This window comes from Manis pentadactyla, chromosome 12, assembly GCF_030020395.1.
Source record: "Manis pentadactyla isolate mManPen7 chromosome 12, mManPen7.hap1, whole genome shotgun sequence".
NCBI classification, from domain to species: Eukaryota; Metazoa; Chordata; class Mammalia; order Pholidota; family Manidae; genus Manis; species Manis pentadactyla.
The window spans coordinates 9,917,949-9,942,571 of NC_080030.1; the positions used below are offsets into that span (position 1 = coordinate 9,917,949).

At 51.5% G+C, this 24,623-nt stretch overlaps 1 protein-coding gene across 2 annotated transcripts in view; it reads right to left on the bottom strand.

The window, feature by feature from the left end:
- Window positions 1-20,896, bottom strand: part of UPF1 (UPF1 RNA helicase and ATPase) — a 31,235-nt gene extending 10,339 nt beyond the window's left edge. Inside the window, exons 1-14 of one of the 2 annotated variants that reach the window (XM_036892830.2) lie at window positions 20,365-20,896; window positions 9,189-9,331; window positions 7,625-7,714; window positions 5,358-5,525; window positions 4,800-4,980; window positions 3,609-3,770; window positions 2,899-3,016; window positions 2,649-2,747; window positions 1,957-2,065; window positions 1,631-1,790; window positions 1,409-1,527; window positions 855-1,019; window positions 639-753; window positions 80-223 (exon numbers count right to left, since the gene is read on the bottom strand). In XM_036892830.2, coding sequence (XP_036748725.1) covers window positions 80-223; window positions 639-753; window positions 855-1,019; window positions 1,409-1,527; window positions 1,631-1,790; window positions 1,957-2,065; window positions 2,649-2,747; window positions 2,899-3,016; window positions 3,609-3,770; window positions 4,800-4,980; window positions 5,358-5,525; window positions 7,625-7,714; window positions 9,189-9,331; window positions 20,365-20,589 — 1,998 coding nt within the window. In that variant the 5' untranslated portion in view covers window positions 20,590-20,896. The remainder of the gene's footprint in view (window positions 1-79; window positions 224-638; window positions 754-854; window positions 1,020-1,408; window positions 1,528-1,630; window positions 1,791-1,956; window positions 2,066-2,648; window positions 2,748-2,898; window positions 3,017-3,608; window positions 3,771-4,799; window positions 4,981-5,357; window positions 5,526-7,624; window positions 7,715-9,188; window positions 9,332-20,364) is intronic. The other variant, XM_036892849.2, reaches the window with a different exon arrangement.
- Window positions 20,897-24,623: the final 3,727 nt, after the last annotated feature.

Below are 24,623 nucleotides of genomic sequence, written 5' to 3' on the forward strand. Positions count from 1 at the left end.
AGATAAGAACCACACGAAGCTGGGACAAGAACACACACTGGTTTTCAAACAAGGCCACAGCAAATGTGGTCTGGCCTACCTGCTTGGCTCCCAGGACCACGGGGACCATGCACTCAGGCTCGGTGGCCTGGGTGCTCTCGTCAATGAGAATGGAGCGGAACTGCATCTTGGCGAGCCGTGGGTCCCCGGCACCCACACATGTGCAGCAGATGACATCTGCGTTCTGGGGAAGAATGTGAGGCATCAGGGCACCTGCATGATGAGTGTTACCTGGCTCCAGAGGGCAGGCAGACAGCCCCAGATGCCATTCCAGCCACACCCTCCCCAACAACAGTGGGCACAAGCTGTCTGTTCCCAGCGTTATCTACATCCAAGCTACGGTGACACTAACTGGACACCTTAAGTCATTGTGCTTCTTCAGAGAAAACCACTCAGCACAGAAACATCCCATGCCTGCACAGTCTGAGGGGTAGCGCTGAGCCAGGGAACCCTCAGCATTCCACGGAGAGGCCACTAAAGGAGGTGCCAAAGTTCTCAAAGGCAAGATGACCAATTGACAAAGGTGCCCTCATATGCTTAATGTATTTAGTGAGTCCTGCAGTCCACAAGGACAGGCGACGGGCCCCATGGGACCTCACCATGAGCAACTCCCTCTCGGCGGTGCGCTTCAGGGCCCGGTACCGCTTCTCATCGGCCGACGACAGCTCCCCAGTCTCATCTTTCAGCTGCTGCAGCTTCTGAAGCTCAGGCATGCTGCAATCACAGGGCACATTGGTGGGTGCGTGCCAGACCCCCAGGGCCTGCACAGAGCAGCCGCAACCCAGTAGCGCTCAAGATGGTGACCCAACCCCCACCTGTCCATGTTCCTGATCTGGTTGTGCAGAGCCAGGAAGGACACCGGGGAGTCGATGGCCTCACGGCTCTTGGCGCAGAGCCGCACAACTTTCAGTCCAGTCTGGTGGATCTTCTCGGTCAGTTGGTCCACGGCGATGTTACTTGGAGCACAGACGAGCACGGGCCTTCAACACAATGCGAGCACATGGCTCAGTACTGGCACAGAAGCTCAGGAAATGCTAACTAGCCCAGACTGGAGTTTGAACTGAAGCTTGCTCTCGGTCTAAGACTAAAGCCAGGAACAGACAGCACTGAAGGCACTGATGTCCACTGGGCTTTCACATTTCCCAAGTGAAGTGATGCAAAACACCAAGTCCCTGTCCTCACCCTCCTGTCCCCACCATTGAGATTTCCAAAGCTCCGAGACACACACACAACTTGGGACACACCTGCCTACCCATTGCTGCCTCTGCCAGAACAGCAGGCTTGATTGTTAAAAGCAACCATAAAGTGGGATCTACTGCAGATCACGCAAACACAGTGTCCTCCTGGCTGACCACCCTCTCTCACTTACCCGTTGCCCTGCCGAGCCAGGTGGTAGACGATGGTGGCCGAGGTAACTGTCTTCCCTGTACCCGGGGGTCCCTGGATCAGGCTCAGAGGTCTCTGCAGCACAGTCTTCACAGCATAAACCTTCAGATACGAGCTGCCATTAGGGACTGTGGCTGCCACAGGGGCTACCCACCCAGCAGGCTCTGCAGGCCGGGCCCCTCCACCCTGGGGGTGGGGTGAGAACCTGAGAGTGGTTAAGGTCAGGGAGCCCCTGTGCCGTGAAGCGCTTTGGCAGCTGGCACTTGATGATCACGTCCTCTACCTCGTGGCCGAGCAGTTTGTGGTAGATATACCCCGACACAGAGGTCTCGTCCACAGCAAACGTCTTCAACGCACTCTGCATCCTGGAAGGAAAGCTCAGGGTTGGCACTGTGCACACCTGCAGAACCAGTGTGAAGCCTGCCCCTCTGGGACAGGAAAAACCACCTGGATGGCCCAGGTGGTGGCTGTGCCCACCTCAGGTGACTACAAAGCAGACATGGCAGCACCTGCAGGGGAAGATGGATGTACCTGTCAAATGAGGTAGACTTCCACACGAAATCCACTTGGAAGTTATGAGTCACCTCCACAGGTGCACCCACACTGCTCCGCAGCTCAATGGCGATCTCATCGCCATAATCTGTGCCACTGAGTTAGGTTTCATCCTTGTCAAAAGTTGGGTTTACCTTTCTGAGGAGCCCCATCTGGTTACTGAGGAGCCAGACCCTCCTGGGCGCATTCTCACCAACAAACATGAGCCAGAGTCACATGGAGTGACCAGATCCAGGGCTGCCAACTTCCGCAGAGCTGGGCACACCTGACCTCGGGCAGAGCAGCTCTTCCCTTAGTTCTATATAAAAGACCCACCCGAGGTCATTACGATTAGCATGTATAGTGTTGTGGGGGGACACGGGGAGGGCTGTACAACACAGAGAAGACAGGTGGTGATTATACAGCATCTTGCTACACTGATGGACAGTGACTGTAGTGGGGTATATGGGGGGGACTTGGTAAGGGGGGGAGCCTGGTAAACATAGTGTTCTTCATGTAATTGTAGATTAATGATAGCAAAAATAAAAATAAATAAAAAATAAAAGACCCACCCGAGCTTGCACCTCTTAACAAACTCCACTCAAAGGCACCCTCTTGACCATGAGCCCCACCATGTCCCCTGTGCTTAGGCCAAGCTCCTCAGCTGCAGCCCTTCCCTACACAAAGGATACTGTCAGGGACCTTGATGACATGGCCGATCCCTTTCCACAGGGGTGCCAAGTCCCCTTTGTACCGCAGGCATATTTCATCCCCCTGCATGAGCCGCATGTCTTACAGGGAAGAGAGAGCAAGAAAGTTAGTGTTTTCAACATGCACCAAGACTGTCACCATGAAGAGTTCAAATTAAAGGACATTTTACAAGGGTGAAACTAGGAATGTTATGCTACTTATGATCACAAATATTTTAAAACTTAAAATCACCTCTTAACCAAATTATGACTAAATCCTCATTACCAGAGTCAGTCTTGGGCAAAGTGAAGTAGGCGATTCTCTTCTTGTTAAGGCCCAGGTCCCACCTGACCGTGATGTTATCTTGAGTCTGAGCACATGAAAAATAAGAGCCCTGTTAGCCTGAGGCAGACACGGGCCTGGACTCCTCGTGTCTGGGTTTCCACAGGCGTGTGCCTTACAGCCACCTCCTGAGCCATGATGTCGGGGTGCACGGTGCAGCACCCGATAGCCTGGAACACCAACCAGAACACATCCAAGAGAGACGCCATAAGGACCCCCAGACCCTACACACGACGGCCAGGAGGCCCCCACAGGCCATCTGCTCGCTGCGCGGCTTCTCCAGGGTCTGAGAGGGGAGAAGAGAACTGACAGCAGAGGCCCCGGGCCCCGGGCGCCAGGGCTCTTCACAGGACCAGCGAAAGCATGCCCCAAGCGCCATGGGCTCCTCACGGTGGACTCTCGTAGCCACTGGCAAACGCTGGGAACCTGAATGTGAGGGATTTTTGTTGAATTTAAAATTGGAAGACACTCAGGCAGGTGTTCAGCTCTGAGTGGCAGGGTACCTGCCCTCAACTCGTGGCTCTGTCTCTCCAGGCACTGCACCTCTGCAGAGAAAACCCCCTCCCCAGCCTTGGCAGGGAGGCTATTATGACCAAGCCCTCCTGCACACGCCACATCACCTGGGACTCCTTCAGCTTCTTATCATAGTCAGCCTCCAGCTTGACCAGTGGGCCGAATATGTTCTGGTACTGGTAGGCGTCCTCATATCGCAGGAGGACGTGCTGTGGCTCCTCGTCCACCCCTGGCTTCTCCAGGTCCTCCAACGTGGCAGAAGGGTTTTCCTAGAAGACAAGAATGGCACCATGTCCTTCCCTTTTTCACCTATGTATGCAAGGAGCCGCCTGGAGCTCTCCAGTCACCAGAGGGAGAGGGCACACCCATTACTCTCAAGATAAACCTATGGGCGCCTGGCAGTGGGTGTGCCCAAGGTGGAAGGAAAGTCCTCGTTGTGGCAAGGGCACAGGGAGCTCTGGTCACTGGCCTGAGCCTTCCCCTCCCACAGGGTCACACCAACGCAGCGCACCTGGGCAATGACAGCCGAGGTGTGAACCTGACACACCTAACCACCACGTGGCTGCCTTTTCCCACACCGGGCCCCTGAACCACAAGGGAGAACACTTCTTCCCAGCTGCCAGCAAGACCTCTGGCTGTGTAATCATAAGGGACACCACCTACCCGCTTTCTCCTGACCCTACACCGCCCTGCCGGAGGCGACCCATAATTCCCTGGTGGGGACAGACAGCACCTGGGCTGTGTGGATAAAAAGGGTACACAGTGAGGTAACTGTGGCAACCACAGAAATGGAAAAGCACCTTGCTAGACAATGCTTGAAAGATACTGACTTGCACCCAAAGTGAAAGTAAATTCACACTTAAAATTTCTAATTATATATACAGGCACCTAAATAAAACATCTAGCCTAGTTATAAAATCTTTACTGTAAAATCTAAACAGCCAGAACCAGAAAGGGCTGCCCTGGAAGACTGGGTCTGGCCGGAGGGTCTACCCAGCCTGGAGGCTCCCTCTAAGCTGAAGGCTCACCCCACCCTCGGCCACCCTGGCTCAGATGTGCCACAGGCCCAGCCCCTCCTTCCCGTCACCAAAAGAGAAAAATGCCAACAACTGCACTTTCCTTTCCTCCCAGGGGCCTGGTGGGAGGTGCTGGCAAGGGGCCATGCCAGGCAGAGGGGGCTCGACTCCCTCAGAACCTTACAGAACCTCCCATTACCAGAAAGCTGTCTGGGCAGCCCACCCTCCTGGGCTCCCGGAAACTGGTGCCCCAGCCAATCTGCATTCTCAGCAGGTACTCACCTTCCAGAGTTCCTCCAGCTTGTTGATTTGCTGGGCAGTGATCTGCCGGGCCCGCAGCTGCTCCTGCTCGGAGGGGATCTTGACCAGCCAGGACAAGAAGCAGCGGTCCTGGATCAGGGGCTGCCACTGGGAACTGTCCCAGTTGATGTCCTTGAGGCTGCTCTGGCTGGCACAGGGCTGCCTGCAGAAGCCCCCCGGAGGGCGGGACGGCCCAGGTGAGGATGACCTCGCCCTCCACAGCTCACCTCTCACCCCAAAGCGATATTTCCTACATTTTATAATGCGATCATGTTATCTTCAGATTGTTAGTAATAAGCTGCCCTTCCCCTCGAGCTCTGAACTCTTAAAACTCAGAACAGACTTTGTTTTTACAGAATTGCTTTTACTGTTTAACAGGAACACCTCCCCCAGAGACACTCGACATCCAGGTTTCTCTAACAAGCTCTGGTCCCCAAGTCCTCCCGCCTTGCCAGGCAGCAGAAACCACAGAAGAGCAGTTTGAAGCTCCATGGAGTCGGGGCACAGGGCTGGGGGTGCTCCCAGGAACCGGGCCCTCACCTGCACAGCAGAACCACGACCGAGTCGGCCTTGGCAGGGATGAAGCCAAGGAGGAAGACATTGCGGCAGCCGCAGTTGTAACACTCCAGAATCGTCTCCCCTAGGGGCCCATCCTTGTGCAGGGTCACCTCTTTGCATTTTGCCCTCACGAGGTGATTTACAATGTGGCTAAAACCAGGAAATGATAAATAGTTAACACCCCAAGTTTGGCTTTTCACCACTTCCAATTTTCAAGCTCCCCGTTAAAAGTTCCGGTACCGTTCACAGTCCATTAGCAAGGGTGGTCACACCTCATCCATCTGGCGTCCCGGGAGCCAGCCTGCCCCTGAACCGGCTTCCACTGAGCACAAAAATCAATCTGACTTAAACCGTTTTTAAAGAAAACTCTCCTAACACGTTTCACATAGTTCCTGCTACGCTGTTGTTTTTCCTCCCCAGTCCTTTCTTAAACCCAATTTCTCGGGCCTTACTGAACCACGGGAGGGACGAGGGCTGCGACCCCCAAGAGGCAGGCGGTTTTGCCCCCTCCCTCCTCTCTGCCCCTGGGGCTTGCCTGCTGCTTCTTCAAAGTCACTCCTTATGGACCCTGTGCCTGCTTCCAGGAGCAGCCCCTGCTAATTCGCTGCAGGCTGAGAAACCTGATAACCAAACCTATTAGAAACGTGAGGACAGTAAAAACGGGTGGGAAGGCAGCAGGACTATTCCCAGAAGCCAAGGGCTGACTGTCCTCACAATCTGCGGGCCATCTCATTTCCGGGACATAGCTCACCAGGTTTTAAATAAAGGCCCTACCGAGGCCCAACCCTTGTACCTCCCTGACCTCTGCCTCAGGCCCTCTCCCTGCAGCCTGGCTTGGACACTGCACATGCCTGTTGGGCACAGTCTTCCTGCTGTCGCCCTCACTGCACCTCAGGCCACCATCCTGTTGCAACCTTTGGTCTAGATGCCTACATTCTCACCCTCCCTGGCCTCATTAAGCCCCATAGCTTATCCAACCAACTACAGCCACCCTGGGAACCCCAAAACCCTCGCTCCTCTGCTAGAGCCGCCTCCACTGGTATTGTCCCTGCATCAGTGATCTCCTCCTCTTTTTGTGCCCCCCGCCCCCTAGCCCATTACACTGGCAGCTCCCTGCCCACCACCTATGGACTTTGGCTGCCCCCCAACGCGCACTGCTCTGCTGGTCGGTGGAGCCTGCTCTCTCTCAGAGGACCTTTGCTCAATTCCCTCATTTTGGCTCTGCTGACCGGAAGCCCAGGTTGCCAGCTAAGACAAGTTTTACTGCTTTTCCTGCAGTGAGGTACTAATGCAAACACAGTAATACTGAAATTACCCAGAACATCCTGAAAACTGGATACGCATCTCTTCGGGCTGCCCCAAAGATGCTTTTCCTTTCAAATCTTTAAAAAGCACCAACCCCACTTGCCTAGCTCAGAACCCCACAATTAACTTTATTAATTCTGGGATGACATAAGCTGACATCCTGAGCCCTTGGGCAGCACAAGATGCTGAAGGCACAGGAAAGGAGAGGGCTCTGTGCAAATAAAGCTGCCCATGGACCCTTGTCCCTTATTCAAACATGAAGCTCAGGAGATGCGGCTTTCCTACTGGCAACCTGGAGCCCCACCCCACAGATTCTGCCCTGTTTCTTGGCAGGGCGGCTGGTAAGTCCCACTGCTCAGGCTAGACAAACGGCCTCTCCCCTGGAACCTCAGCACCAGCACAACATTGGTCTCACCCCCAACACAAAACACAGGACCCACTCACAGCTGCTGCTCATCAACAGCAGGAAGGGAAGCCCAGAGCCGATGGTCAAGTGAACTTAATTTAATCCGATGATTCAGGATCTGGCCCATATTAGCCTCAGGACCTTGCCGATGAGCTAAGGCCAGAGGGAGCCTCCTCAGGAAGCGCTCCCATAGGTGCCTCTTAGTGTCCTGGGAACACCCTCCCCAGGCACCCAGTAATGAAGATGAGCCGGCATGCCAGGAGCTCATCTTGCAGAAAAATATAAATATAACGGGGAATGAGAATTAAGCCAACCCTACTTGCATAATAAAAAGAACCACAGAGAATAAATCAAGGGTAAATACATTAAAGCATTCACACACCACCATCTGTTTCAACTTAAACCAGTCACAGAGGAGGGAAAAAAGCAGGTTTGTTAGCATGATTTTATATTGTGCTTTGCTTCAACATTTCCATAATTTACACACAAATCTGAGCACAGCATTGATTAAAGACACATGTGCGGTCCGATTGTCTACCTGCCAGAAGTATTTCCACGTCCGTTACAGAACCACTTCTTGCTGGTATTACAGTAAACCACGCAAGCAGGATCATGTATTCCGCAGTAACTAAAAAAGTCAAAACATCAACAGTTTAAAGTTTGTAAGGTTGCTCTCTGGTTTTAATTTGGCAGGATGTAAAATTCTTTCCTCTTACAATGTTTTTAAACTTTTCATTAAACACATACTCAGACCCAACGATCCCACTAACAAAATCCAATCTGTTCACTGCAGAGGCTTCCTGACCCTGCAAACGCAGACAAGGGGCTGGGTGCAGTGGAGACTCCCAGAGACAGGCAGGCGACAAGAGAGCCCCCATGGAGGGTGTAAGCGCTGCGCAAGGTGCCAGGTGAATTAGCAATAGAGACCAAGGCCCCCCATGTGACATGCTTCCCCTCCCCACCCCCAGCCTTAGGCTTCAGGAGCCTTGACTTGTAAGCAGGAAATCAGCATCCCTAGCTCTGCGCACATGGAAGTTGAGTTGTGACCACACTCCGGCAGAGGGCGCCGTGCTCCCAGGAATCAAGGACGGCTCAGCTGAAACCCAGCCAGGGAGGGTCCAGGGCACACTGGGCTCTGCTCACAGGGAGCATCAGGGCAGGTGTCCCCATCCCCACCCACCCCAGACTCATTTTTCTGAAAACCCACACACTGTGGCTCTCCGCAGAGTTCCATATGTGCAGGAAGCCAAGACTCAGTCTCAAACTAGAATGTACTTGGGGTAGCCAAGAACCTCCCCTACACCACACACCCCACGCCAGGTGGCAGCCCTGAGGGCCGGGGGTGTGCAGACCTGAACCACCTGCAGTTTCCCAAGGGACTGCGTGCGACGGCTACACTTATGTGTCACTAATGCAGACATAAAAATATTTGTAAATGAGAGTCAACAAAGAGCCTCCAGAAGGTCAGTCAGCCTACAGGGCAGGGAAAGGCAGTGCTCCGTCCAGGGGTAGGGCAGCGTGCCCCAGCGGAGGGGGGGGGCGGCCAGAGCTGCCCTGGCTGGCCAGGGGCCCAGAGCAAGATCATTTTTCCCCATCTGGTCTCAACTTTCTTGTGTGTGTGTGACAAAAAGACATGGGAAGTCCAAACATAAGGAATGAGTCCTACTCTAGATGAGAATTCCATCTGGCCAACAAGCAGGCCTGCCCACTGACCACTCACCTGCACGTTCTCAGGACTGACTGCCAGAAGCAGGTATTTTAGAGCGCCCTACAGAGCTCTCAGACCTCAGACACTCTGCTGACCCACTGAGCCAAGTGCTGCCCCATGAACCAAGTCCCTTCTAGCCAGCAAGGGGGCAGGGCCTGGGAAAGGCAGAGGATAACCTTTCCTCACCTGCTGGGTGAATTAAGGGTGTTGGAGGTGCTGAGCCGGCCCTCTTGCCCAGTAACGGGAACTTCTGTGTGCACATGGGCCCGAGCAACCTCCTTATTCCAGAGGACAGTGCTACCATGTGTCACCGTCCATGGCCTTGGATGGGCCTCCATAAAGCCAGCAAACACACATGGAATTTGGACACTCCATGGGGCAAGTCCATGCTCACCTGCAGGCGTGTATGGGGAGATCCTTTGTGTAATAGGTATCTTCCTCATCTTCTTCAAAGTTCAATTCAGCCAACAACTGGCTGGTTTTGGCCACACTGTCATCCACGGCCCCATTTTGCAGGATGCCCTCAGGTCCGCCGACCTATGTCAGAACGGCGGTGTCACTGTCAACACGCAAAGCAGCAGCTTCCAGCCTTAGCCCCAGCACACAGCTCCTCCACAGATGAGCAGCCTCCGCGACACCCCGACACACAAAGCGTGGGCATGCCCTCTGCCTGGAGACAGTTGAGCTTCTCCTGATTTGACTTTTCACCCTCCACGGCCCCGCCTCCCTCTGTCCACCCGACCACATCAGGATGCTGCAGAAATGCTATTCCCAGGACTGAGAGAGCCGGAGAAGCAAGACAACTTCTTACAAACCAGCTCCAATCCCCTCTGGGACAGCTGCACAATGTCAGGCCACTGGGCCTGGTGTCCCACCACAGTGGAGGTCTTTCCAAAACCTAAGCACCAAAAGTAAGGTTGCCACCCCTGGAGCTGCAGGAGGGCGGCTCTCTCATCAGGGAGCAGATCTCCCCCACTGAGGCAGCCTCCCTTGATCATGAATCAGAAACTGAATATCAGGATAACTTCCCCAAATCGGGCTGTGATCTTACCAAACGTATTACTCTGCACAGGTTGTAACAGTTACAACATACAGACAGGCAACTCTTACAACTAAGCTACAAAGTTCACAGGCACTTCTGCTGAGCTCACCCTTCCATTCGCCAGAGCCAGCTGTGCCCACAGGGGTGCCCTGACTGAGCTTCCCCAGGGGTCAGGCACCCCTGATGCCTCCCCCAGGAACCCAGGCGGCAGTCACCGGCCCCTGCCGTCTCCCCCACAGAAGGATGGGTCAGGCAGCAGGAGAGGAACGCAGTGGCAAGGGCGGGAGGAGCGGCAAGCCCCGCACCTCTGGGCTGTGAGACGGGAGGGGTCAGACGCCGGCTGGCTCCCCCAGAGACCCCAGAGCCCAGGCACCAGAGCCACACCCTGCGCAGCCTTCTCAGTGCAGCACAGCCCGAGCCAGCTGTGCCCCCAGGGCCTTCCCCGGTCCACTGGAGTCACCTGCATGAACCGAAGGACCATGGTTCTGAGGCAGAGACATCACCCCCTAGGAGGCATCTGGAAATTTCAACGGTGCATTTGCGTTGTCAGAAAGTCCAGGTCCATCATAGAACACCTCTGCCTGTAATGGTCTCAGCCCAGATCAGACCCCATTTCAGTGCCTGCCATCACTTTTATATACTTTTTTCAGGAAGGTCACAACCAGGTTAACTGCAAGAGAACTGTACACTTTGTTTGAAAAAAACAACTTTTTTTTGGAAGCAGAAAACCCAAAATCAACTCAGGTTTTAATGCAAAAATAGAGCTGTACCATTACTACGGGCACCTCTTTGCAAAACCTTGATCTCCTTTTTTAAAAGGACTCTGGTAAAACACATACATAAAATTTTACCATCTTAACGAGTTTTAGGTGTTCGGTGGCATTAAGTACACTGACACTGCCCTGCATCCACAACCATCCATCCCCACAGCTGTTTCAGCTTCCCAAACTCTGTCCCCATTAAATACTAACACCCCCATTCCCTGCCCCCCCAGCCCCTGGCACCCACCACCTATTTTCTGTCTCTATGTATCTGACTCCTCTAAGGACCTCATATACTCAGTGGGATCATACAGCATTTGTCCTGTTGTGTCTGGCTGATTTCACTCAGCGTGATGTCCTCAGGATTCATCCATGTTGGAACATGTGTCACATTTTCCTTTCTTTTTAAGGCTGAGTAATACTCCTCTGCATGGATACACATTTCGTTTATCCATTCACTGGTTAATGGACACTTGGGCTGCTCCACCTCTTGGCTGTGGTGAATCCTGCTGCTGTGAACATGGGTGTACAAACATCTCCTCCAGCACTTTGGGTACATACCCAGAAATGGAGTTGCTGGACCACATGGCCATTCTGTGTTCAACCTTTTGAGGACCTGCCAGATTGTTACCCACATCACTGTACCATTTACATTCCCACCTGCCATGCACAAGGGTTCTGGTTTCTCCACAATTATAATTTCTCTGGGTTTTTTGAAAATAGCCATCCTGGTGGACAGGAGGTGGGATTTCCCTGAGGTTTTGATTTGCATTTCCCCAATGGCTAATGATGCTGAGCATCTCTTCATGTGCTTGTTGGCCATCTGTATTTTTTTCCTTTGCCCATTCTTAATTGGGTCATAAATTTTGTCAATGAGCTGTGCTTTAAAATTTTGACAGCCACTTTTTATTCCAAAAGGTCCCCTGTCCATTTGGCAATGTATCTCCTGACGCAAGCAGTGGCTGCCAGCTCAACACCACTTGGTGCAGCCATGCCTAGGTGCACACCATGTTGGTTACTGACAGTGTGTGTGGCCAGCGTGTGGCTTCTGGATCTCAGCTGATGCAGTGAAGGCATAATGCCACGCTGCAGGAGGACGCACAGAGGGCAGTGGGGGGGGGGGCATGGCCTGTGGGCCACCCTCCAGCTCACAACAGTATCTACAGTTTTAGATGGCTGGATTAAATTTCTAATAGCAGCAGCCCCCATTCTGCTTCCTGTTGCACAAAGTCTAGAATATTTACTACCTAGTCCTTTAAAAAATGTCTGCCTACTCCTACTCTGGACAACTCCTCATTTCTTACAGGTTTTGTAAGCTTTTATATACAAAGAATTATCCTTGGTAATAGCCAAATCTTTACTTTCCTGAAACATCAAAATCAACACGTGGAACAACCAGGAAGGCACACACACCCAGGCCTCCAATCCCACGCTTCACTGCCTCTCGCCCAGCGTGAACCAGCAGAGGGCACATCCAGTTGAGGCTCACAAGGGCACCTGACCAGCCAAGCAGCTCCCCTCTCTCCACACACTTACCCCTTCATGCTTAATAAGGCGCAGGAAGTTGATGTCCACTCTTGGAACTCGCAGGAGACTACAGAACATGGACACAGGTCAGGCGGACTCCCCCTCACCTCCACTAAAGCCAGGGAGGCCCAAGCCCAGTGGCCCCCAGCCTCCTGGCAGGGGAGCCAGGCACGCCCCCTTCCCCATGCACCCGCCCACACTCCTGGAGAGCTCCCAGCCCCTGGGCTCCACTGCTGCCCAGCTGTAATCTGACTGCAACGCAGACTGACTTCCATAGCCGGGCTGTTGCTTTCTCCCTCTACTCTCTGGAAAGTTTTAAGATAAACATTAACTTCAAAAATACATTTGACCTTAGAAACTAATTAAATGAGTTAAAGCACTCCAGAGTGTGTGGTACAGAGAAGGCCCACAACCCATGCCAGGAGACCTGACGGAGGAGGCGTGGCAGGTCCTTGGTGGCCAGCACAGGACGGAGGGCCTCCAAGGCTGCCAAGGACCCTGTGCACTGCTGGGCTGCGGTGGGGGCCCCCCCCAGGACCCCAGGGTCCCAGCCCAAGGCCCTGAGTAAACTGTTCCTCCCCACTTCTGCTCTGGGTACTCGCGATTCCAAGTCCACCTGTGAGCTGCCCAGCTGATCAAGGCCTGCAGGCGCTCTCTGCCCAGGGACAGTTTCATACAAGCCACCACAGGACTCAGACCATGCACATCAGAGCAGCAGGGTGCCAGGGTACTTCATGCCCACAGAGGAAAAGCATGAAAATTCAAAATGACCCCTAAATGTGCTGGTAAGAACTTTTAGACCACAGAGTTCTCTGAACTTCCTAAGTGTCATCCCTCTCAGCATGAAACAGACCTTTCTGTCCTTTGGCCCCTGAGTCAGCCAGTGCCCTGGGGCCTCTACACGGCTGGCTCCTGGTCCTTAAGGTCCAGTCCGCAGGGTACCTCCCCGACCCCACCTGAAGGGCCCTGTGCTGCTCCCGCTATGACCCCAGATCCTAGGACTGAGCCTATACCCCAAGAGGCCCCCGGTGGTGACTAAAAGAATACATCGCATCCAACACACAATGGCAGGCATGTAAAGTGACTCATCTTTTATTCTGTCATCCCAAGGTTAAATAAAGAGGAAAGAGTGGGAAGTGGCCTTGCCCTCTGGGTGGCCTGCAGCAGAGGTGGGGAGCAGGGCCTCCAAACCCGGCCTTGGGAGAAGGCTAGCAGAAGGTCCAGTCACTCCCACCTTCTGAAGAAGTTTCAGAACTACACAGAATGAACAGTGCGCTCTCCCCCCACCTGGCCGCACCGGCCGCCGCATTCTGCCGGGCTGGCTCTCGCCCTCTCTTGCTCTGTGCACACATATACTTGTATCTTCCCGATCATTGCAGAGTTGTGGGCCCCGGGACAGGGGCTTTCTCCACTCAATCACAATACAGGCATCACGCAGGGATGATGCTGATAACATGGAGGGAATGCTGCCATCTGATTACTAATACACAAAGGCACATTTCCCCTGTCCTAACAAATGTCCTTTATAATTTTAAAGATTCAAGATCCAGTTAAGGATGACATTATTTTGTGATGTCTCTTTAACCTTCTTTAAGCCATTAATTTTTAACCATATGAAACTGCTGAGATGCAACCACTTCTGACCTACAAGGAAGGGAACTTCACATGGTCCCACCCAGCAGACCCTGTCATCCAGGTTCTAGACAGAAAGGAGCCCCGCCCACACGCCCACCCTGACAGCGGACCCTGCTCCAGTCAGTGTGTTGAGTCCATCCCCATAGTTCAACTGACATGCTAAGCCTCCTCAAGGCGTCTGAGGCGTCCCCCGCTCTCCTTGGCCACCACCACCTGCCCTGCCCCAGAATCTCAAAGCCGCCCACAGACAAGATGGCGCCTGCCCCCGCCTGCAGGGAGAAGCTGGAGCGTGGTGAAGTGTTCAGCCCAGAAGGGGGTACACCTCACAGGACAATGACTCAGACTGGGCCCCAGCTCAGTGGCATGAAAAGGAGGTGGGGAGGGGGGCTGCCCTGGAGAGCAGGACTAGTAAACACAACACTCACACTGACCCCGGAGCCCTGAGGTCTGAACTAAGCCAGGATAACACTTTCTGATGAGAGAAGAATCTGTGTGTGGGGAGAGATGAGCCCCGTGGATCAGAGGATCCCGAAAACTACCTCTGGTGCTGTTCATCTGGGAACAGTAGTGCAGCTATGAAGGAAAGATGCTTTTTATGTTACTAGAAATGTATACTAACTAGTGTAGGTCAAGATGGTTGACTCGCTTGTTCACTTGGCTCAGCCTCAGATGGAAGGGCGAAATGACGCTCTGTATTGGCTTTAAAACACTTCAGAGAAAAAGTAGCAAAGAGGAGAGGAAAGGCTTCACAAGGGTCCAATTGAGGAGACAGAGGGCGCGGCCTGCTTTCTCTGCACTTCCACGCCACACAGGTGGGCCAGGCGGCTGCTGCATCACCTCAGAGAGCCCCAAACTCAGAGGCAGTGGCAGGAGAGCACGCAGCTCTGACCAATGGCCCTCTGCCCTGGGCTGAGGACAGCGACCTTCCCAGATTCACTGGCAGCACCGGCCGCGGGCTCAGCTGTGGGGAAAGGCTCCCCACAGAGCTCAGCAGGCCCCTTAATCAAGGGTGTGTCTAGAATCATCCTGCCACAGCCCACAGGGACCTGAGGAGCCCAGCTCAGTCGTCAGCTCACAAGCACTACTGGACCAGCAGGTATCATGAGGCAGGAGGACGCTGCTAGCCACAGGACCGCAGGCCCCGGCACCCTGGGTTTGCCACACGAGGCAGGATTCCACTGCCAAGGAAAGCAGAAGAGTAGAGTCCCCAAGACCGGCCGTGAGAGCTGGGAATGGCAGCCCTGAGACCCAGCCAGCCCCGGCCCTCTGCACCTCTGCTCTGGGCCCCAAAGAGAACAGCTGGGCATCACAGCCCTTCTCTGCAGGCTGGACTGTCCTAGGCCACCTCTGCCACGGCGACAGCTACCGCTGACCTCAGTTGGGAGTCTGCCCCACCAGCCTCTGTGCACACCAGTCTAGTGAGCCACCACAGGGTCTGCTGGCCAGACCATGCCACCCACAGCCACATCAGAGGGGAGCCCTGCTGCCATCTGGGGGACCATGTGTGCAGTGACTACAGACTGGAGTTCCCATGCTAGACGACTCCTTGTGAGGACTCGGGCGACAGCACCTACTGCGGTGATGAGCATGTGCCCTGGAGGAGTGGCCATGGCACTGTGACAGTTCCCTCTCTCCCTCCCTGCCCAGCACCTCAGAAGTGACCACTCACAAAGGCTTCCCCTTGGGAGGGCAGACCATTCCTTTTTCTGGGCTCACACAGTTTCTAAAGTCAACTGCAGTCTAGGAGCACCTGCCATTCCTAACAAAGCAGCTGCAGTTGGCCAAGGATTCACTCTGACCTCCAGCCCAGCCGAAGCACAAAAAGGCCGGGAAGTAGCCCCGCAGCGCAGGCCAGGCGCTGGGGGCCAGGCTGAAGAGGCAGGCCCGACAGCCTGTGTGGCGGGGGCAGGAGGAAACGTGAGCAGATACTGCGGGCTCCCATCTCACCCTGCATGCAGCACGGCCAGGCCTCAGCTTCTGCCTCCAAACCCAGTGCAGGCCCAGCACATGGGGTGGGCGCATCCCCCCAATGCGTGGCTGTGAGTGGGCTGGCACAGGGTCACCCAAGTTCCCTGTGTTAGAGACTACCAAGATGAGCAAGAAGAGGAGGAAAGAAAAGGAGGTCTGAAAAAGAAATCAAAGACAGAGAGCCAGTGCCATGACAGCTGAACAGCTCTGTAAATTCCCTAGAAAAACACTGACAAGAGACTCTACGGCATATGATCGCACCTCAATAAAGCCATGAGAAAGACGTCTCTTCTTGGTAGTGAGAACTGGACTGGGAGAGAACCTTTTTGTTGATATTGCTTCTGCATAGTGCTAACTTTTCCCCCAATCGTGCTGAATGGCGGGGTAAGGAAGTTGAGGTAAACAGTAAGAAACTGGCTTGCTTATTTACTACTGACTGACACCCAAGCCTTCCCTTTCTCCCACTGCTGGTAGAGACCTGACCATTTGGAAACAAACTCAGGAAATCCAATCAGGAGAAAGTGCCAAACACTTGCCAGAGCTCCTGCCAAGTTACCAGCATCTCATCTCCAATTTTCTCAAGATGCGCTTATAGCACAGCAGAGTTGGGCACTCCCAAATCCAGGTACACAAAGTCCCACTCAAATTTTAAACTCCTGCTTTTAGCAATCTTGGCAATGCCTGGAACTCACTCCTCCTGGTTGTAAGCAGAGGATGATCTGTGTACATGGATGGTCAAGGACATGTCGGGATCACCATCCATGGATTGTGAAGGCAGCCAGGACTATGGTTTTGAAGACTAGGCAGCAACTCTTTATCCAAGTATCTCACCACTTGAGGAGAGAAAAGCAGCCCACATGTGTATGCACGTGGCCCCAGCTCATGAGGAGCCTGTTTACCCGACCACCTGTTGACGGCCACTGGGGCTGTTTGCGGTCTGGGGCTCTGGGCATGAAGGTGCTGTGGCTCTTGGAAGCAGCCTCACGTGTGGACAACCGCCTGTTTCTCTGCTATGCCAGAAGGGTGGGTGCACTGTCCCACCGGCAAGGTAGAAGACATCCAAGCAGTATATCCAGACATTCAGAAAAACTGAACCACTCTTAGGTGTCTCTGTGCGTTTTTTTTTTTTTAAGTTTGACTGAGGTATAACCGACACACAATAAACAGCCCATGTTTAAAGGTATGATTTTGTAAGTTAACTTATGTGAACACCCACAATCAAGATAACGAACCCATCCATCAGTGTGGCCTGGGTCACCCTGCCTCCTTTTCTCCCCTCCTTCAACCACTGACCTGCTTTCTATTAGGTAAATTAGCTAGTACTTTCCAGAGCTTTATGAATGGAATCAGAGTACACTCTTTTTTTGTCAGAGTGCTGCTTTCATTCAGTGTAAATACAAGAGATGCATCCACGTGGCTGTGCATATCAATAGTTCATGCCTTTTTTGGGTTGGGTGGTGTTCCCAACTCTTTAAGCTTTTCACCCTAATTCCAATGTTTGAAAGAAACACAACAGCAGCAACAGTCAAGAGGAAATATTCCAACTAGACAGATCAGAAAGTTTGTAACCCTGCCCTTTGTGGGATGGGGAAAGAACCCAGGAAAGGATTAGATACTCAAAAGAAAACTGTCCTCCACCTTCAGGACACCTGGAAGGACTGTGCCAGCCTTTTCACCCCAGGCTTTGATAAACAGCAGTTTCATTTCACAAACAAGAAAATGAGTGTTATATGAACCAATTCAGGGCTCAGCAGAGCCACCCCTCCTTGCCATTCTCCCCCTGGTGGGGACACACATTCTCCCTCTAAACAAACTTTCAGGAAAAACCAACTGTGCAAAGTGGGCAGTCCAGAGTGACACCCAAAATTGGCTGGCTGCACATGGAGAATAGCCTGCAGCTCCTGAAAGGGTTATGCACACAACCCAGCAATTTCACCAAAGGCATATGTACATCCACACAGAAACGTGCACACAAACGTGCACAGCAGCATTATTCATAATAGCTAAAGTGGAAAAAATCCCATGTCTGCCAACAGATGAGTGCATAAGCAAAATGAGTATTACTCAGTCACAAAGAGGACATGGAGTGGATTCATACTACAACGTGGATGAGCCTTGAAAACGTGCTCAAGTGAAAGAAGCCAGACACCAAAGACTACTTATCATATGATTCCACTTAAAGGAAATGTCCAGGGTAGGTAAATCCACAGATAGAAAGATGAGTGGTTGCCTAGGGTTGGAGATGGGAGGATTGACAGACATAGGGTTTCTTTCTAGGGTCATAAAATTGATTAAGGTGGTGATCACACAACTCTGAATGTCTGAAAAGCCCCCCGAGTTGTACACTTTAAATGGGCGAATTGTGTAGCATGTGAATTAGAAAAGTGGCTGCGTGGCAGGTAACAATTCACAACTATTTATCCAATAAGATAAAATCAAACAGGCATTCAAAACAGGGGGAGGTGAGTCCTGAGACTTTCTGGAAGCCCCATGGCACCGCTGGTTACACAGCCAACTCCTGAGGACAAATAAGGAAAATCTTTCCAAATGTTGCAGGCAACCAATGCCACCAACAGGCACAGGAGATAATCAACCTTTTTCCACTTTCTAATTCTATTCAGACTTTCCTGCCCCCAAATTCAGGGCCTCCTCTTGTGATACAAAGGGTATTACTTCCCTTCCCCAAACACAAATCCAAAGTTAGGCTACAGGTGGGTGGGTCACCAGGGTGCACCTAAATGTACGGAAGGACAAACCCTTTCTGATGTCATCAGAACTCAAGTGAGCCCAACTGCAACATTTACCTCAGGTGGAGTTTTAATGCTCTTATTTTGTACAACCCGGTATTCAGGCGCAGGAAAATTGATTATTTCAACTGAAAGAGAAGGAAGGACACGCCCCACAATTGCAAACAGAAGGCAAGGAACAGAACTAGAGAATCAGAGCTGCCCCCGGTTTGCTGTTTTACAGTGGCTACAGTTTAAAAAGGATTTGCAATAAAACTATTATCTTTCACACCCTAAGTTGCCACAGATCATGGCATGTCGTGTGACCAAGAGATCTTTATCCTCAGCTTTCCGAACGTACTGGACACACGTTATTGCAGAACTATCTAGCCCATTCACACCTGAGTCCGGATTTCACGTAAGCTTAAAACTAAAACTGCTATACCTCCATTTCACAGCTTGTGGAAGCAGAGGGGTCTACAGAGTGAAAAGCCACAGGTGTTATCACCAGCCTCTAGAAGCTCCATTTCCCCATCCTCCCTGCTCTTCCCTACCGCCCCCCACCATATGTAAACCAAACTGAAAACAACACGCTTACTTGCACACCTGTTCCCCCTGAAGACCCACCCATCAGGCTTCTATTTTTAAGGAATCTGAAGTTAGAATGAGTCAAATGTTTTCTGCTTCTATTAGGGACTACAAGAAAGTGGGTGGTCTACCCACGGGAGTGACTCAACTAACTGGAAAGTAAGGACAGGGTCTGAGCACACTCTGGCTGAGGATGGGGTAACTCCCCCAGCCCCCGCAGTGGGTCCTCATGCCATGGGACACCTGTGACAAGGTGAGACTTGTAGCTCCTCTCTGGCTGAGAATTCTGAAAAATAAACTCAAGGGGGGTTGGGGGTGCCAGGCACTGGGAAATCTGGAGAATGGAATCTAAGATGCAGAGGATGAAGACAACACTCCCTAGGCCCCCACCCTGAGACCCCAGCCAGCCCCCAACTCCAACACGGAATTGGGGGGTTGGGGGGAAGGGACCCAGGTCCAGCAACTGAAGGCTTGATACTTCTTATAACCCAAACCCAAATTTAGAATACCCAAGGAGCTTTCACTGAACATTCACACCCTTAAAAACAAAAGTTTCTTACGTGGCAAACCCATTTATGTAAAACATACTATCACTGTCCCCTTGCAGAAACAAACTCAAACCCAACTTTTCCAAGGCAGGCCTGTGACGTTACATAACAGGTCGGTTTCAGCAACAGGCAATGCAAGAAGAAAAAACAAAACGCAACCTACCTCTTAAATAATCTTAATAGCCAGCGAGTGTGTGGTTCTCGATTAGAGGCGTCATTTTCGTTTCTGTTCCGGAGCTTTGGCCCTCCCCTCGCTAGCGTCCCATGGGCCCAGGAATCTGAACCCACACGAATGCCAGAGTGCCCAAGTGGCTGCGACCACAGAAGGGGGAGTGGGGCTGGGCGGCAGATCAGCTAGAAGAGGGACGGGGGCTGACCACCCCGGAACTGACTAAAGCAGAGCCGCGACTCAGCTGGAGAGGAACTCGGCGACAGGTCACTCCAGACCTGACCAGAGACAGACCTCGGACATGCCCGGAAGGGGACCTGGGGCAGGTGACCCAAGACTCGGCCGGCGCTGGACTCGGAGCAGGTCTGCCCGGGCCCGCCAGAGCGCGGGAACCCGGACAGGTTACGCCGGACGAGGCCGGAGCGGGGCCTCGGGGAAGGTTAGCCGAGCCTGGCCAAATGGGGGCCTCTGGACAGATTATTCCGGACCTGGTGGGAGCGCGGGATCCGGGACAGAGCAACCTGGGCCCGGCGGGATGGGGAGCAGGACCGATTTCCCCGCGCCCAGGCCGGGCCCGGGCTTCCGGCGCCGCCATGTGCCACTCACCTGCGGGTCCAGCTGTCCGGCCGCCACGCCCGCGCACACCGGGCCCCCCGCGACCCCACTCCCGGGGCCGCCGGGGCCGCCCGGGGGCGTCTGAGTCTGGCTGGGAAGGGTGAAGTCGGTGAACTCGAACTCGGAGCCCTGAGTGTCGGCGCCGAGCAGCTCGGCTTCCTCTGTGTCCAGGAAGGTGAGCGTCTGCGAGCTGGGCCCGTACGCCTCCACGCTCATGGTGCCGCCGCGCAGGGCCCTCAGGCCGGATCCACACCGCACTCGAGCCCGCCGCCGCGTTGAGGCCTAGGCCGCAGGCCTCGGGCCGCCGCCGTGTCCGCGGCCCCGACCGAAACGCTCGCCGAGGCGCACGCCCGGCCAAGAGTCACGCGCGCTGAATCGCCGCCGCCGCCGTCGCCGAGCCCTCAGCGTCGCCGTTCCCCCTCGGAATAGCCCGCCGCTCGCAACCCTAGACAGGAACCGCCGCTGCCGCCGTGCGCGTACGCGAGCCCGACGCCGGCGCAGGCGCGCGCGCGCTCCTCGCGGTCGCTTCCAACCGCGCCCGGACGCCGGTAGCCGAGCGGGGCCGACGGGGCGTGCAGCGCGCACGCGCGGGGGGCGGGGTTTTTAACCGCCGTCGCGGTGGCCTCACGCAAACGTGGCCCCGCCCCTACCCCCAACTGCTCGGGGCTCCAGGGCGACGGATGGTGTGGCGTGGTGACGGTTCGTTGGGTACTCTGGGAACTGAGTTCCCTACACAGGTGGCCTCGGGACACCCAGCTGGGGAGGCTTGATGGGGATGGTAGAACCCCGTCTCTCGGAGAAGCTCCGAGGGCCTCAGTTTTCTCATCTGTAAAATGGTGCCTGACACTTAACAGGTGCTCACTGTGCATGGGTTGAATAAACGAATGGGGGCATCCTTAGCTCGGAGGAAAGCACGCGGATAAAGCGGTGGCAGCTGCTTCCGACAATATTATTCAGAGGCAGTGTGTAGCAATTCGATTGGGGGGCATTTACTCAGGGGCGAAATGCAGACCTGACCACCTGCTGGCTGTGTAATTTTTTTTTTTTCTGTGCCTAGTTTTCTCGCCTGGGAAAGGGAAGTAGTAAACATTAAGATGGGATGAAGGATAAATGAGCTACTATTCACTTCCTCAATTATTAAGGGTTTATTAAGGGAAGTTCCACGTGGACAGGGGTTGGCTTTGTTCATCACAGCCTAACGCATAAGAGTAATGCCCACACACAGTAGGTACTCAGTAAAATGTTATTCAAGTTCAGCTACTGTTTAGGAGCCTTAATCTCCCAAGATTCTAGGATTCTAAATACCTGAAGGCAACCCACAGTCTGAGTTGCACAGTTGCATAAAAGTTCCTGATACTGGATGGTTCCTGATTTCCAGTATTCCCGTCATAACATACTAAAAAGTACCTTTTCTTCACACCTTTTCTGCCCCTTTGCACTAAAATGTGGGACTTGGAAAATGAATAATTAGGTCCCCCTCTCCAGGAAGACACAGGTTGTGTTCTTTGTAATTGAAATACAGTTGATATACAATATTGGAGTCAGGTGTACAACATAGTGATTTGGCAATTACATATATTACTAAATGCTTACCATGATAAGTGTAGTTACCTCTATCAATAAGGGAAGACACAATCCATGAGGAAATCCCAATAAGCCAATGAATGGTTTCAATTAAAATACAAAGTCCTCTTTGGAAAATAACCAATTGACTTGGTAGAAGCATTTAAGACCAATCTGGTAATAACAATCAGTTTTAAAAGCATACCCTCCCTACCTTTAACCTAACTATTCCACTAAAGATCTCTTTTTATTTCCTACATACACTCACATTTGCAAAATGGTATTTTGGACGGTACACTAAAACATATCTATTCAATACAAAAGAAGTTGGTAATGGAGGAGTTGGGGGCAAAAGACACAGACATGTAGAAAACAAATAGCAACCTGGCAAAGTAAGTCCTAATCAGTAATTACATTAAATATACACAGATTTAACTCTTCACTTGAAGGGCAGAGATTGTCAGATGGATTTTTAAAAATCTAATTATATGGTACCTATAAGAGACTCAGTTTAGGTTCCAAGACACAAATAGATTGAAAGTAAATGGGGAAGAAAGATATTTAATGCAAACAGCAATTAAAAGACAGCTGGATTGGCTATATTAATATCAGATAAAATAGGCATTACAACTAACATTTTCACTCAAGACAAAAAACATAATGCGGCCGGGTGGCTGGGGGTTGGGGCAGGGGCAAGCGTGGCCTGTTTGCTTCATTGTGCCCTAGTGGCACCCAGACCTCGTGCAGGCTGCCAGCACCATGAAAATCTGGACTTGGGAGCACATCTTTGACCACCCATGGAAAACTGTTAAACAGCTGCAATGCAGAAATATGCAAACCCTATGAACCCCAGTGTAGTTGGAGTTGATGTATTGGACAGACATATAGATCCCTCCGGAAAGTTGCAAAACCATAGACTTCTCAGCACAGAGTGGGGACTGCCTTCCATTGTGAAATCCATTGGGGCAGCAAGAACCAAAACATAGGTGCAAGAACAGTCTGTAGTTGATCCTGTAGAGAAAACAGTGAAACGTAAATCTACTAATATTTCATTTACAAATATGGTTTCAGTAGATGAGAGACTTACATACAAACCATATCCTCAGGACCCAGAAAAAACTGTTTTGACTCAAGAAGACATAATTACTGTGAAAGGAGTTACCTAGAAGGATTGATGGCAAGTACGATATCTTCAAACACTAATAAACATGTATTTCTGGGAAGTCCTGATTTTGAATGCTGAGGGGCAGCTGCAATCAGAAAAACAGTCCAGTAAATGTATTTTGCTTCATCTTTTGTAGCAGGCAATTATCAATCAGTAAATAATATCCTTGATACTTGCAATTGTTGGATACAGAGTAGTTTGTTAAAGGTGATTAGCCCTTGCCTTTATTTTACAGTGCTTAACATGATAAACTTCTAGTCATGTTTCCTATAAAAGAAACCAATTAACATATGTATATAAACCACAGAAATAGCATACCAAACTATTTAAAAAATCAGTGTTTTTCTACTTAAAATGTGTAGCTTAAAGACTTCTTAGGATATTTGTAAAAGCAAGTTAAATCCAATAAGGTTTCTGATTAGTTTTTGTAACTGGAGATGGTTTTTACAATTGAAATAACATTTCAGCTAAACGAAACATTGCTAAATATTATTTGATTTTTAAAAGTTGCCTTGTATGATTTCTGTAAATTATCCTTGTTCTGAAAAAGGTATAAAATGCCCTAATGATAAAAAGATTTCTAAACAAATTTTTATCCTGTTTGATTTTTTTCATGGTGAGCTAATGATAACTTCTGTAAATTTTCATTTTCCAAAGTAGTTTCTTTAAACAGCTGGTAGTTTATGGCTTTTGCCTGTTAAAGTATAAGTACATGGCTAACAAATGCACCGAGAGGACTAAACTGGACGTGTTCATAGGTAAGACTCTTGGACTACAGGGCATCTTATCCTATTTAATTAAAAACGGATGTTACATTAATTTAAGAAAACCTTTCTTGTTAATAAAAACTTCATTTTAACTAGTAGAAAATAATAATAATAATAATAATGATAAAAGTTTCAGTCTATCGAGAAGACATAACAATTATAAACCTATATATACACTATGAACAACATGAAGAAAAATGTGAAAGAATTGAAAGGAAAAATAAACAATTCAAAAGTAACTGGTTTACTGTAAAGGAAAATAGTCAGAAGCTTCAGGAGACTGTAATGTCGGAGTGCATCTGTCATATAAGACCACCCTCAGAGAGTGCAGAGAAGACACTTTTCACAATGACTGTGAGAAGTAAATTCCTAAGGGGAGCCCCCGCATCCTCAGAGAACTCTGCGACCACTCTTCTGTCTAGGCCAGCACTTGTAGGAGTAATTGCTGCCACTGAATTGGGAAACCTAGATGCAATGAGAGTAATTAGATCCCAGGGTGACAGGGGCCAAGTGGTGGCACTCAGCCATCAAAGCCAAGGTGGATGTGGTTACATATTGGACAGCAGAGTTAAAACGCAGCAGTCGGAATATTCTGACTGGCAGAAACCTACGCATCGTCCCATTGATCACGGTGCTCCTAGAAGGGAAACAGAGGGAAAACCGACTAAACTCTTACTCTGTCAGAGCAGAAGTGTTCTGGGTCAAGTGAACAAAAATCTAACTTGACTCATAAGAACAGAGTCATGGCCCCTCAG